The sequence below is a fragment of the Chiloscyllium plagiosum genome, unplaced genomic scaffold (assembly GCF_037043375.1).
Source record: "Chiloscyllium plagiosum isolate Xiang-an unplaced genomic scaffold, Cpla_swu_hap1 HiC_scaffold_8, whole genome shotgun sequence".
NCBI classification, from domain to species: Eukaryota; Metazoa; Chordata; class Chondrichthyes; order Orectolobiformes; family Hemiscylliidae; genus Chiloscyllium; species Chiloscyllium plagiosum.
Genome location: NW_028270146.1, coordinates 5,162,289 through 5,174,807, shown reverse-complemented (window position 1 = coordinate 5,174,807; position 12,519 = coordinate 5,162,289). Strand labels below are relative to the sequence as shown.

The window sequence follows — 12,519 nt, the reverse complement described above, 5'->3', positions numbered from 1 at the left end:
TGATATGTCGAAGGCTGAGGAATGACCTCATAGAGGAGAATGAAATCATGAAGGACATGGATAGGGTAAATAGAAAAAGTGTTTTCCCTGGCATGGGGGAGTCAAAACTAGAGGGCATAGGGTTCGGGTGAGAGGGAAAAGATATAAAAGAGACCTAAGGGGCAACATTTTCACGCAGAAGGTGGTACGTGTATGGAATGAGCTGCCAGAGGATGTGGTGGTAATTAGCTTAATTTAGGATATCTGGTCGGCGTGGACAAGATGGACCAAATAGTCTGTTTCTATGACTATATGTACGGCTAAGGCTATATAAGACTCTGGTCAGATTGTATTTGGAATATTGAGAGCAGTTTTGGGATCCATACGTAAGGAAAGATGTGCTGACATTGGAAGAGTTTAGAGGACGTTCACACGAATGATCCTGGGGCTGCAGAGCTTGACATGAGGAGCAGTTGAGGACTCTGGGTCTACTCAGCAGAGTTTAGAAGGATGAAGGGGACTCATTGAAACTTACAGAATACTGAGAGGCCTGAGTATGGTGGGTGTAGACAGGATGTTTCCACTTGAAGGAGAGACTAGGATTGGAAGGCACAACTTCAGAGTGAAGGGACAACCCTTTAGAACTGAGCTGAGGAGGAATTTCTTCAGGAGAAACAATGGAACTCATTGCCACAGAAGGCTATGGAGGCCAAGTCATTGAGTGTATTTAAGACAGAGGTAGGTAGGTCCTTGATTTGTTTAGATTCATTTGGGACATGGGCATCGCTGGCTGTCCAGCATTAATGCACATCCTTTGTTGCTGTTACAAAGGTGATGGTGAGCTGTCTTTTTGAACCTCTGCAGTCCACCTGCTGTAGGTTGACCCACAATGCCATTGGCAGGGAATTCCAGAAATTAGTATGGGGATCAAGAGTTAAAGGGTGAAGGTGGAATAATGGTATTGGGAAACATATCAGCTATGGTGGAATGGCAGAGCAGACTCGATGGGCCAATTGGACTAATTTTGTACTATATCTTATGGCCTTACAGTGGAGCTGTTGAGAACACTGGTTAAGTCATATCTGGAGTTGTATGTACAGTTCTGGTCAATGCACAATAGGAAGGATGTGATCGTACCCCCTCCAGTTCAGAGGAGGTTCGCTAGGATGTTGCCTGGGATGGAGCAATTCAGTGATGAAGAGAGGCTGGATAAGCGTGAGCTGTTTTCTTTGGAGCAGACAAGGTTCAAGGGGGTCCTTTATGCAGGCGTATAAGATTAAGGGACATGGCTGTGGTGGATAGACTCCAGCTGTTACCCTTAGTTGAAGAGTGAATAACATGGGGGTGGGAGGTGGCACAGAGGGGCCACTTGTGGCACACTGATAGTGTTCCTCCCTCTGAAACAGGAGGCCTAGGTTCATGTCCCACCTGCTTCGGGGTATAACATAACATCTCTGAACAGGTTGATAAAAAGTATCTAACAAGGGAGATATAATTTTAAGGTGAAAGAAAGGAGGTTTAGAGGGAATTTGAGGAAAGGTGACCACAACATCCTAGAGTTACAAATTCAGATTGAAAGAGTGAAGACAGAATCCCATCCAAGAGTTTTAGTGTTGGGCAAAGGAAATTGTGTAGGCCTGAGGAAGGAGTTGGCCCAGGTGTACTGGACAAAATTATTAAAGGGCAAATATTAAATATTGAAGAACAGTGGCAAATGCTCAGGGAGATGCAAATACCTCTGAATTAACAAATATTCTTGAGAGGAAGAGAAATGGTAAAAAGGTGAAAATCATGCATGGCTTAACAAGGAAGTCAAGGACAACATAACGGCAAAAACTGGGCATATCTTACTGCAAACGTTAGTGGCACTCTGGAGGATTGGAAGAACTTTAAACGTCAGCAAAGGGTTACTAAACGTGGCATCAAAAGAGCTAAGATGAAAGGAAGCTAGTGGAAAATATAAACACTGATACTAAAAGTTTCTATAAGTATATAAAAAGGAACAGAATAATGAAAATAAATGTTAGCCCTTTAGAGGATGGAAATTGAGATAATAATGGGATACCCAGAAATGGCAGAGGTGCGAAACCAATATTTTGGCTCTGATTTCACAGTTGAAGATAAAAATGTTTTCCCAAAATCTGCAGTTACTACAGAGGAACTTGGTGAAATTACTATAACTAAGGGAGAAGGTGTTAAGTGAACTGATGGGTTTAAAGGCAGATAAGTCCATGGGGCCTGATGGCCTGCACCCTAGGGTATTAAAGGAGGTGGATGCATAAGCTATGATATTCCAAAATTCCCTTGATTCTTGAAAGCTACCAGTGAATTGGAAACCTGCTAATGTGACAGCTTGGATTGAGGATTGCCTGACCGACAGAAAGCAGAGGGTCAAGATGGTGAACTGTAATGTGTGGGGTGCCAAAAGGTTCACTTCTCAGCCCTCAACTAATAAAATCGATATAAATGATCTACAAGCAGGGACAGAGTGTAACATAGCAAAATTTGTGGGTGATACTGAAATAAGTGGGAAAACAAGTTGTGTCAAAGAAATGAGAGTTTATTGCTGGATATTATTAGGTGAGGAGAATGGCCAGAGTCTGCAGATGGAGCTTAATGTGGAAAAGTGCCAGGTTTTCCATATTATTTAAATGGGAAGCAGATTCAAGATATGTCAGTGCAGAAGGATCTGGGCATCTTTGTGTTGCCATAGTCTTACCAGACCATAGGGGCTGCTCTCTTCTTCGAGAAAAGTGAGTGGTGGTGATTTAACCTGAGGGCCACCAAACCCCAGGCAAGAGGTTGAGAAGGAGAGTCATAGAGATGTACAGCACGGAAACAGACCCTTTGGTCCAACCCGTCCATGCCGACCGGCTATCCCAACACAATCTAGTCCCACCTGCCAGCACCCGGCCCATATCCCTCCAAACCCTTCCTATTCATATACCCATCCAAATGCCTCTTAAATGTTGCAATTGTACCAGCCTCCACCACATCCTTCATTGTAACCTCAAACTGGTGGTGGGAATTGAATCAATTTGTGTATGAATCGCTGAAAGTAGGCATGCAGGTGCCGCATATAATAAAAAAGAGGCAGATAGAATTGTGAGATTTATTGCAAAACCACTGGACCATAAAAGTAAAGAACTGTCGTTGGTGAGACCATACCGGAATATTGTGTCCAGTTTTGGTATTGTTACTTGAGGAAAGGTGTGGTGGCACAGGAGGCAGGTCAGGGGAGGTTCACTGGGTCCAGCAATGAAAGGAGCTGTCATACAAGGTGAGCTTGGATGCTTTGGGCTTGTATTCGCTGGAGTTCAGAAAATTATGGGGGGAATCTGATTGCGGTGTATAAGATACTAAAGGGGATTGATGAGGTCAGCGGTGAACAGGTGTTCCCCTTATGGGACTCTCTCAAATAAGAGGGCATAGATATAGAATGAGAAGAGGGAGGTTCAAAACTGAGATGAGGAGAAACACCTTCTCTCAGAGGATTGTGAATCTGTGGAATTCACTTTTAGGGTGTAGAGGAGGCAGAATCAATCAATCAATAGATTCAAGAAAGAAATAGATATGTTTCTGTTGAAATACAGGTATAGGTCTATGGGGAGCAGGAAGGAACTGCAATAGAGACCAGGATATGATCAGCCATACTCACTAAGTGGTAAAGTGGGCTTGAAGGGCTGAATTTGCCTACTCCTGTTCCTAATTCCTATGACTGTTTTTTTCACTGAAGGCTGTGGACCTCTGGAGTTGCCTCTGAGGGTAGTTGAGGTGGGAAACCTCACTACTTTTGAAAAGTACTTAAATGAGCACTTGAAACAATATAACATTCAAGGCAATGGGCCTATGTGGGAAAGTGGCACTAGTGCAGATTTTTTGTAATTTTGCTGGTTCAGACTGGATGGGCTGAAGGGCCTCTTCTGTATTGTTTGATTCTATGATCAGTTCCTTCCACTATTGATGCTCACTAGCGGCAGTGTATACCATCTGGAAGATGCACTGCAGAAGCTTGCCAAAGATCCTTAGACACACCTTTGGAACCCATCTCAATTTCCATCGAGAAGGACAAAGATACATGGGAACATCACCCCCTACAAGTTCCCTTGAAAACCATCTTGACTTGGAAATATATTGCTGTTTCTTCAGTGTTGCTAGGTCAAAATCCTGGAATTCTCTCCCTAAGGGAATTGTGGGTCTGACTGCAGTGGCAGCTCACCACCACCACCACCTCAAGTGTGATAAAAGATGAGCAACAAATGCTGTCTCAGCTGGTAACATACCATATGTATAAAAAAATTAAAAATTCTTGTTATAACGTGGGAAATGCAGAACAGTTTGAGTGATGTTGTTTGGTAACTGTGTATTAGACAGTGTATTCTACTTTGGAATAGTTCCTTTTACATTCACCTGAGTAGGCATGCAGAGCATAGTTTAATATTTCATCTGGAAAGTGGCATCTATTACATTGTAGCACACCTTCAGAACTCCCTGGTAATATCAGTTTGGATTCTGTGAACAAGTGCCTAGAGATGAACTTCAACTCATAACCTCTATCAGAGATGAGCACCACAGTTGACCATGATGTAAGATGTAGAGGAGGCTAGATGAATGCGGATATGTTTAGCTGAATCTGCTTGGTTTAATCTTGTGACACATCCTGTTCTGTTCCAGGTGACAATGGCTGATCTGTGTCTGGTCCCACAAGTGTATAATGCTGTAAGGTAAGGTTTTGTGCAGCATGGCTGTCAGATCTCTGTGGAAGTTGCAACTTAGTCTAGTATTTAAATAAAAAGTCATTGAACTAACCGACCCACAAAGAACATTTGACAAAAATTATAGACTTCACCACGGCCCAAAAATCTCTAACTGTTATATACTTAAAGCCCATTTCAGATTTTCACTCTGTGCTAAATGCTGAGAGTATTTCAGCAGTGGTGAGCACTTCTGTTGTTTGTGTGTAATCTCTCTCCTCTTTCTCCCCACCCTGTCAACAATAGATACTTTCTAATCGACCTGTTCAAAGATGTTATCATATATCTAATATGGAAATGAGACAAACACATAGAAAAGGCCCGTAAAAGAAAGAAAGGTTTCAGTAGATTTTAACATGACAGATTCAAAAGGAGATTACCACCTGTCAGAAAGGTACTTCAGTATTTTGTGTTATTCTTTGGTACAAAATGTTCGAGAACAGGAAGACTGGGTACAGTAACTTTATTCTGGAATGAATTCATGCGATTGGATCATTCTGGTAAGGCCAATATTTATTGTCCTCGTTTAGCTTACTTGGCCCATTTTAGGGGGCACTTAAGAGTTAACCATATTTCTATGGATAAAGTTAAAAATCATACAACACCAGGTTATAGTCCAACAGGTTTACTTGGAAGTGCAAGCTTTCAGTACTTGCAAGTGCTCCTTTATCAGGTAGCTAGTGGGGCAGGATCATAGGATGCAGAATTTGTAGTAAAAGATCATAGTGTCATGCAACTGATGCGATGTATTGAATGAAATTAGATTTGCTGTTAAGTCTTTAATCAGGAATGTGACTTTGAAAGAAGTTCTGAGATTTACACGTTAATAAGTTGAAACCTCCATCCCCATTCTAAGTGATTAGAAGCACTCCGAAAGCTTTTACTTCCAAATAAACCTTTTGGGCTATAAACCTGGTGTTGTGTGATTTTTAACTTTGTAGACCCCAGTCCAACACCACCACCTCTAAATCAGGACTATAACCTGGTGTTGTGATTTTTAACTTTGTAGACCCCAGTCCAACACCACCACCTCTAAATCAGGACTATAACCTGGTGTTGTGATTTTTAACTTTGTAGACCCCAGTCCAACACCACCACCTCTAAATCAGGACTATAACCTGGTGTTGTGTGATTTTTAACTTTGTAGACCCCAGTCCAACACCGGCATCTCTAAATCCAGCCATCTTGATTCGATCAGATCCCACCATCAGCCACATTAATACTTGAACCCATGTTCCCAGAGCATTAACCAGGACATCTGGATTACTAGTGTCATAGCACTCATGGACTATCTCCCCTAGAGATTCATCCAAATAGATTCTGATCAACACAAAAGACAAGTAGCTGCAGAGATGAAGTTTTTAGAAAATACAAAAAGGAACAAAAGTGACTCTAAAAGATCATTCCGGAAATTAGAAACTCGCTGGCAATAAATCTTCACAATGAGTTCCTGTCCCATTTCTCTAATCAGTGCTGAGGCTGTGGTTCACTTGGTCACTTTAAGGTTTATCCTCTCACCCACAGGTTCAAAGTGGGCCTCACACAGTTTCCCACCATTGTAAAGATCAACAATGCCCTTCTGGAACTAGATGCCTTCAAAGTCAGTCATCCATCTTGCCAGCCTGATGCACCTCCTCAATCCTGACCCCCAATCAGCAAGGGCAACATCAGATCAAACAGCTCCTGGTGAAACAAGAGAACTTCTCCCATCAATTGCTGGTTTGATAGAACGAGCTCCTTGGACTTTCAAAATGATTAATTAAAAATTATTTTTGTTGAAGTATTTACTGTTCTCTTTTCTGATTCTTTGCCAAACAAACTTACAAAGTGTGAGGGTGGAAACATTTTTTTTGGTAATGTTTTTGTTAATTCAACAGCTGTAAATCACTGTCAACTGTCACATTGTATTTGTAATCATGCCACTTGATGGCTCTGTGGAGCGAGTTTCCCTCCCACATTGTCACCATCTTATGTTGTTCACATGCTTTTGATTTATTGTCTGATTCCATCAATAAGGGAGAAAGAAGTAATTTTGTAATTTTTTTTGTCCCTCAAAGTAAACCTTGAAAAACAACTACTGGAACCTGAGCTCATTTCAGGGAGTTAAACAGCAGCTTTAAGGAAAGCAAAAATATTCACATAGAAGCATTGAAAAAAAAGTAGACCATTCATCCCTTCAGGCCTGCTCTGCCATTTGATGTGATCGTGACTGAAAGAACATGACAACACGTACAGGCCCTTCAGCCTTCAATGTGCCAAGCTATGAAACCAATCTGAAGTCCATCTAACCTTCGTTATTCCATTATCATCCAAATGTTTATCCAATGACCATTTAAATCACCTTAAAGTTGGCGATCATCCAGTGATCTGTACCCTGTTCCTCCTTTCTCCCCATATACTTTGATCCCTTTATCCCTAAAAACTATATCCAACTCCTTCCTGAAAAGATTTACTGACTTGGCCTCATCTTTCAGTGGCAGACAGTTCCAGAAGCTCACCACTCTCTGGGTGAAGGCATTTCTCCTCCTCTCCATCCTAAGTGATCTGTCCCAGTTCCTTAGACAGTGAACCCTGTTTCTGTTTCCTCACCAGGACCATCCTGGTTTACCCCGGGGAAGCAACAACCTGGTGGTATTACTGCTGGACTATTAATTCAGAGGGGAGAAAGTGAGGGCTGCAGGTGCTGGAGATCAGAGTCGAGAGTGTGATGCTAGAAAAGCACAGTGGGTCAGGCAGCAAGCAAGGAGCAAGAGCATTGACATTTCAGGCATAAGCCCTTCATTAGGAATGAGGCTTGTGGGCCAGAGTAGGGGGCGATGAGGCTTGTGGGCCTGAACAAGCTGTTCGGCCCTCTATGGGTTCACAGATCGGTGCAACAATCTGAAGCTGATCTAACCTACACTATTCCATTATCGTCCATATGTTTATCCAATGACCATTTAAATGTTCTTAAAGTTGGTGAGTTTACTACTACTGTTGTAGGCAGGGCATTCCATACCCTTACCTCGTAAGTCAGCGGCCTCCATTTTTTGTAGCAAGAACAAGGACCAAGGGGCTGCTGGGAAAGTAAATTAATCCTATAAAAAGTTTACCTCCTGTATAGGTGGAGCACACGCTGAGCAGGAGTGGACATGGGACTGCTGAGTAAGTGAGACTTTAGATTTGGGAGTTGCTTTACTCTAAATACTACTCGGGTAGTGTCTCCTGCCCATCCTCCTCCTCTAACCGAAAAAAAGATTCCAAGTGCGGATTTGGGTAAGGTAACTTTTTTCCCCCCAGGAGTCTCTTTGGGAATTCAGAACACTGGGAGAGCAGTTGAATGTTCCTCCTGTAGAATGTGGGAGGCAATGGTCCCTGCTGACTTCATCTGCAAGAAACGCACCCAACTCCAGCTCCTTGGAAGTCACGTTAGGGAACTGGAGGTGGATGAACTGCAGATCATTCTGGAAGCTGAGGGGTAATTGAGAGGAGTTAAAGGGAGATAGTCACACCTCAGGTACAGGAAGAAGGTAGGTGGGTTACAGTGCAGGGACGGAAACAGGATAGGTATATACACCACAGGGCAAAAGTTATAGCTGAGGGAAAGGCAATTATGATACAATAAGGCAAGATTCGGGATACATTCAGGAAACTGCAGGGGATGATCACAATTGAAATGTGGAGTTGTTCAAGGAACGGCTATTGCGTGGCCTTGATAAGTACGTACCTGTCAGGCAGGGAGCAAGTGGTCAAGCAAGTGAACTGTGGTTTACGAAAGAATTTGAATCTCTTCTCAAGAGGAAGGAGGAGGCTCATGTTAGAATGAACGTGAAGGCTCAGTTAGGGCCCTTGAGATGCCAGGGAGGACCTAAAGAGAGAGCTAAGAAGAGCCAGGAGGGGACATGAGAAGTCTTCGACAGGTAGGATCAAGGAAAACCCTAAAGCTTTCTATTGGTCTGTCAGGAATAAAAGAATGACGAGTAAGATTAGGATCAAAGAGTGTGGTTCTGGAAAAGCACAGCTGGTCAGGCAGCATCCGAGGAGCAGGAGAATTGAGCATAAGCTGTTTGTCAGGAATTTCCATCTGTTTTAAATGCACATGCTGTGGTAATGCTATGGTCTTAGATTCACCCACAAGTGAAACCAGCTTTTCCTCATTTACCCTGTCAAGTCACCTAAGAATGTTGCTTCAATAAGGTGATCTTATTCCTTTAAACAGCAGTAAATCAAAAAACTGTTCAGTGTTCCAGGTGCAGTCTAACCTAGCAAAACCTGTTTTTATAAGTCATTCCTTCTGAAGTCAAGGCAAACATTCATTTTCCCTATAACGCAGACAAATGTTTTTGAGATTTATATACAATGTCTCCCAAATTCCAGTTCCGTAGCTTTCTGCAGTCTTTATACAGGAACAGGCCATTCAACCTCTCAAGCCTATTCTGCCATTTAATGAGATCATAGTTGATCTGTGGCCTAGCTCCTTATACCTGCCTTTGGCCTATATCCCTTTAAACTGTTTAACAAAAATTTTGTCACAATTTAAAACTAAACACCTGATCTAGCATCAACTGCTATTTGTGGAAGAGTTTCAAACATCTACCTCTGTGCATAGAATTGCTTTCTAACATCTCTCCTGAATGAACTAACTTTAGACTATACCCACTAGTTCTAGAATCCCCAACCAGTGGAAATAGCTCATCTTCATCTACCATCTTTTTCTGTTCATATCTTGACAACTTCAAACAGATCACCTCTTAACCTTCAAAATTTTCCCTATTTAAATAATCAGCTCCTCTATTCTTCCTGTCAAAGTGTATGTCATATTTTCCCACATTATATTCCATCCACTACATTTTTGTCCATTCACTTAGCCAGTCTCTATCCCTCTTCAGACTATTTCCTTTTTAATCGACTCAACACATTCCCAATTAAGCAAAAAAGGTCTATAGTTACCTGTAATTTTTTTTTGTCTCCGTCCCTTTTTAAGGGAGACTCTCAGTTCACTGGGAAATTTCCAGAATCTAAGCATTTCGGAATTATTACCATTGCATTCACTAGCTCTGCAGATAGTTTTTAATATCCTAGGATGCGTTGTCAGGTCCAGCAGATTTAATCAGTCTTCAGCCCTATTAAATTCCCTAGCACATTTTTTTCTATTGATAGTTATTGAATTTATTTTCTGTCCTTTGATCCGCAATATTTTGCAGTTTTGACATACTATTAGTGTTGTCTAGCGTGAAGACTGATACAAAGAAAATTTTCAACCCAGGAACAAGCCCTTCAGCCCTCCAAACCTGAGCCGATCCAAATCAACCATCTAAACCTATCGCCCAATTCCTAAACATCTGTATCCTTCTGCTTCCACCTACCCATGCATCTGTCTAGATGCACCTTAAATGAATCTACTGTGCCTTCCTCAACTACCTTAGCTGGCAACACATTCCAGGCACTACCACCCAAATACTTGCTAGAATCCCTCACGCTGGGGAAAAACTTACCTCTATCCACCCTGTCTATACCCTTCATGATTTTGTAAACCTCAATTAGATCCTCCCCAATCTTTTTTCTAATGAAAACAATCCTAACCTACTCAACCTCTCTTCATAGCTAGCACCTTCCATACCAGGCAACATCCTCATAAACCTTCTCCAAAGCGTCCACACCCTTTTGGTAATGTGGTGACCAGAACTGTACACAGTATTCTAAACGCAGCCGAACCAAAGTCTTATACAATTTTAACATAACCTGCCACCTCTTATACTCAATACTCCGTCTGATGAAGACAAGCATACTATATGCCTTCTTGACCACTCTATCCACCTGTGCAGCAACCTTCAGGGTTGAAGTTTTTATTCAAGTCCTCTTCCATTTTCTGGTTCTCCATTATTTTTACCAGTTGAATTCTTGAAGGGGCCCTTATTAACTTTGTTTTATCTCTTTGATTATACATAACTTTAAAGTTCACTGGTGGGCCATAGGTGTTTATTTCCATCTCAATTATACTTAAAATAGTGTGACTGTCAGTTTTGATATTATGTGTGAGTTTACTTTCAAGGCTTATTTTCTCTTTTTTTTGGTCATCATTTGTTGATTTTATCATAAACTGAGGAAGTTAATCTCTTAGAACCTTTCTTTCTCATTGGGATATAGCTTTGTTGTGATTATGAGCTGTTTTCTGAAATATCTACAATTGTTCAAATCATCTTTGCTGTTAAATTTATTTCCCAGTCGACTCCAGCCAACACTTTCCTCCATTCTTTAATTATCCTGATTTACATCCAGCACAGTTGTTTCTGACCCAAGCTTTCCCTTTTCAAATTCTAGCAGATTCTTATACTCATTTATGAGACCTACCTCATTACACATCGAAAGATCAAAATTAGCCCAATTCATGGTCAGAATCACAATGTATCATTCTAGGAAACTGTCCCAAATACACTCGGAATTTGAATGGCTCCGTTTACCAAGGTCCCTTGATCAGTTCACTGATCCTCCCCGATCCACAGAGAATCCTGTAACTTCTGCAAAATTCCAGAGGCCAAGGTTCCTTTTGGTACCCAGACCTGCTCCAGCTGTTGTCATACTCCCATCTGTGATCACAGACCAAATTTTAATTTCCTAGTTTGAGGATTATGCCCACCACCTGGAATAAAGTGTCCAGGTAACTTCCCCTTCCTGATGTGATGCAACGTCTACAGCTGGGACTCCAGTCCCTCAACTCTGATCTGAAATTCCTTAAACTGCAAACACTAACTATAGATATGCTCGCTCCTAATCAGAGTCCAGCAGCTTTCACATGTTACAGGAGCAACACGTCACCTATCCTGCCATCATTACCATACTTGAATTAATTTACTAATTATACTAGATTCCCACTCTTTATGTTTTATATTAAAAAGCATTGTAAAAGACACCAGTTTCCTAAATACCGAACCAGTTAGGTAAGAAAAAGGAAACATTGAACACCTCAAAACAAACTGAAGATCTTACCTTTACTTCAAAGAATAGAAATGCTTAGCATCCAGTGCTCTGGGCCAAGTGCTGCAAAGTGGGACTAGTGTAGTTTTTTGCCAGTGCAGCCACAACGGGCCAAAGGGCTTCTTCTGTACAATAGGATTGTATGAAATGCTCACTAATCCTATTCACGAATTAGTTTCATTCTTTGCACTCATGTCACATTGTGGTTTGTGACATCGCTCCATCATTGGTCTCACTGCAAGTCATCCTCTTGAGCCATGACTTCTATCCTTTCCCATTCTAGAGAGTTTACATCCTGCAGTAAACCTGAAAGAACATCTGTACCCCTTTTCATCAAATTCCCAGTTTCACTCACTCAGACTCAGTCTCACTCAAAGTCTCCTTCACACTAACCATGCTGCTTTAACATTTTGTTTTAATGAAATCATCCTCATCCTTTAAAATTCCAGGAAATACAACCTTAATCTGCATAATATCAGTTTGTAGTTTAACCCTTAGTGTTCAAGTATTATTCTGGGAATCTAACACCATAAATCATCCAAAGACAATTTCACCTCCCTGTGGTGTGGTGCCTAGAAGTGCTCAGAGTGACTGTGGATATGATCTAACAGGGTTTTGTAAAACTGGGCACAACATCTGTGTCTATATAACTGGAAGACAGCAGGATAAGATGCAGACTTCATTATTCTTTTTGACCAGTTTTTGGATTGTCTCAAACATCTTCAAGAACAATTAAAGACGAGGTGATAACTTCTAGCCTTGTCAGTACTGTGTAACCAATCAAATTCCAGGAAGAATACTGAAAGCTCCCTCCCTCTTTCCAAAGTCACTG

At 41.5% G+C, this 12,519-nt stretch overlaps 1 protein-coding gene across 5 annotated transcripts in view; it reads left to right on the top strand.

Moving 5' to 3' along the window:
- gstz1 (glutathione S-transferase zeta 1) overlaps positions 1-6,516 on the top strand; it is a 46,395-nt gene extending 39,879 nt beyond the window's left edge. For all 5 annotated transcript variants that reach the window (XM_087989557.1, XM_087989558.1, XM_087989555.1 and 2 more), the window contains 2 exons: positions 4,654-4,703; positions 6,258-6,516. In XM_087989557.1, the coding sequence (XP_087845683.1) occupies positions 4,654-4,703; positions 6,258-6,378 (171 nt within the window). In that variant the 3' untranslated portion in view covers positions 6,379-6,516. The remainder of the gene's footprint in view (positions 1-4,653; positions 4,704-6,257) is intronic.
- The last annotated feature ends 6,003 nt before the right edge of the window (positions 6,517-12,519 follow it).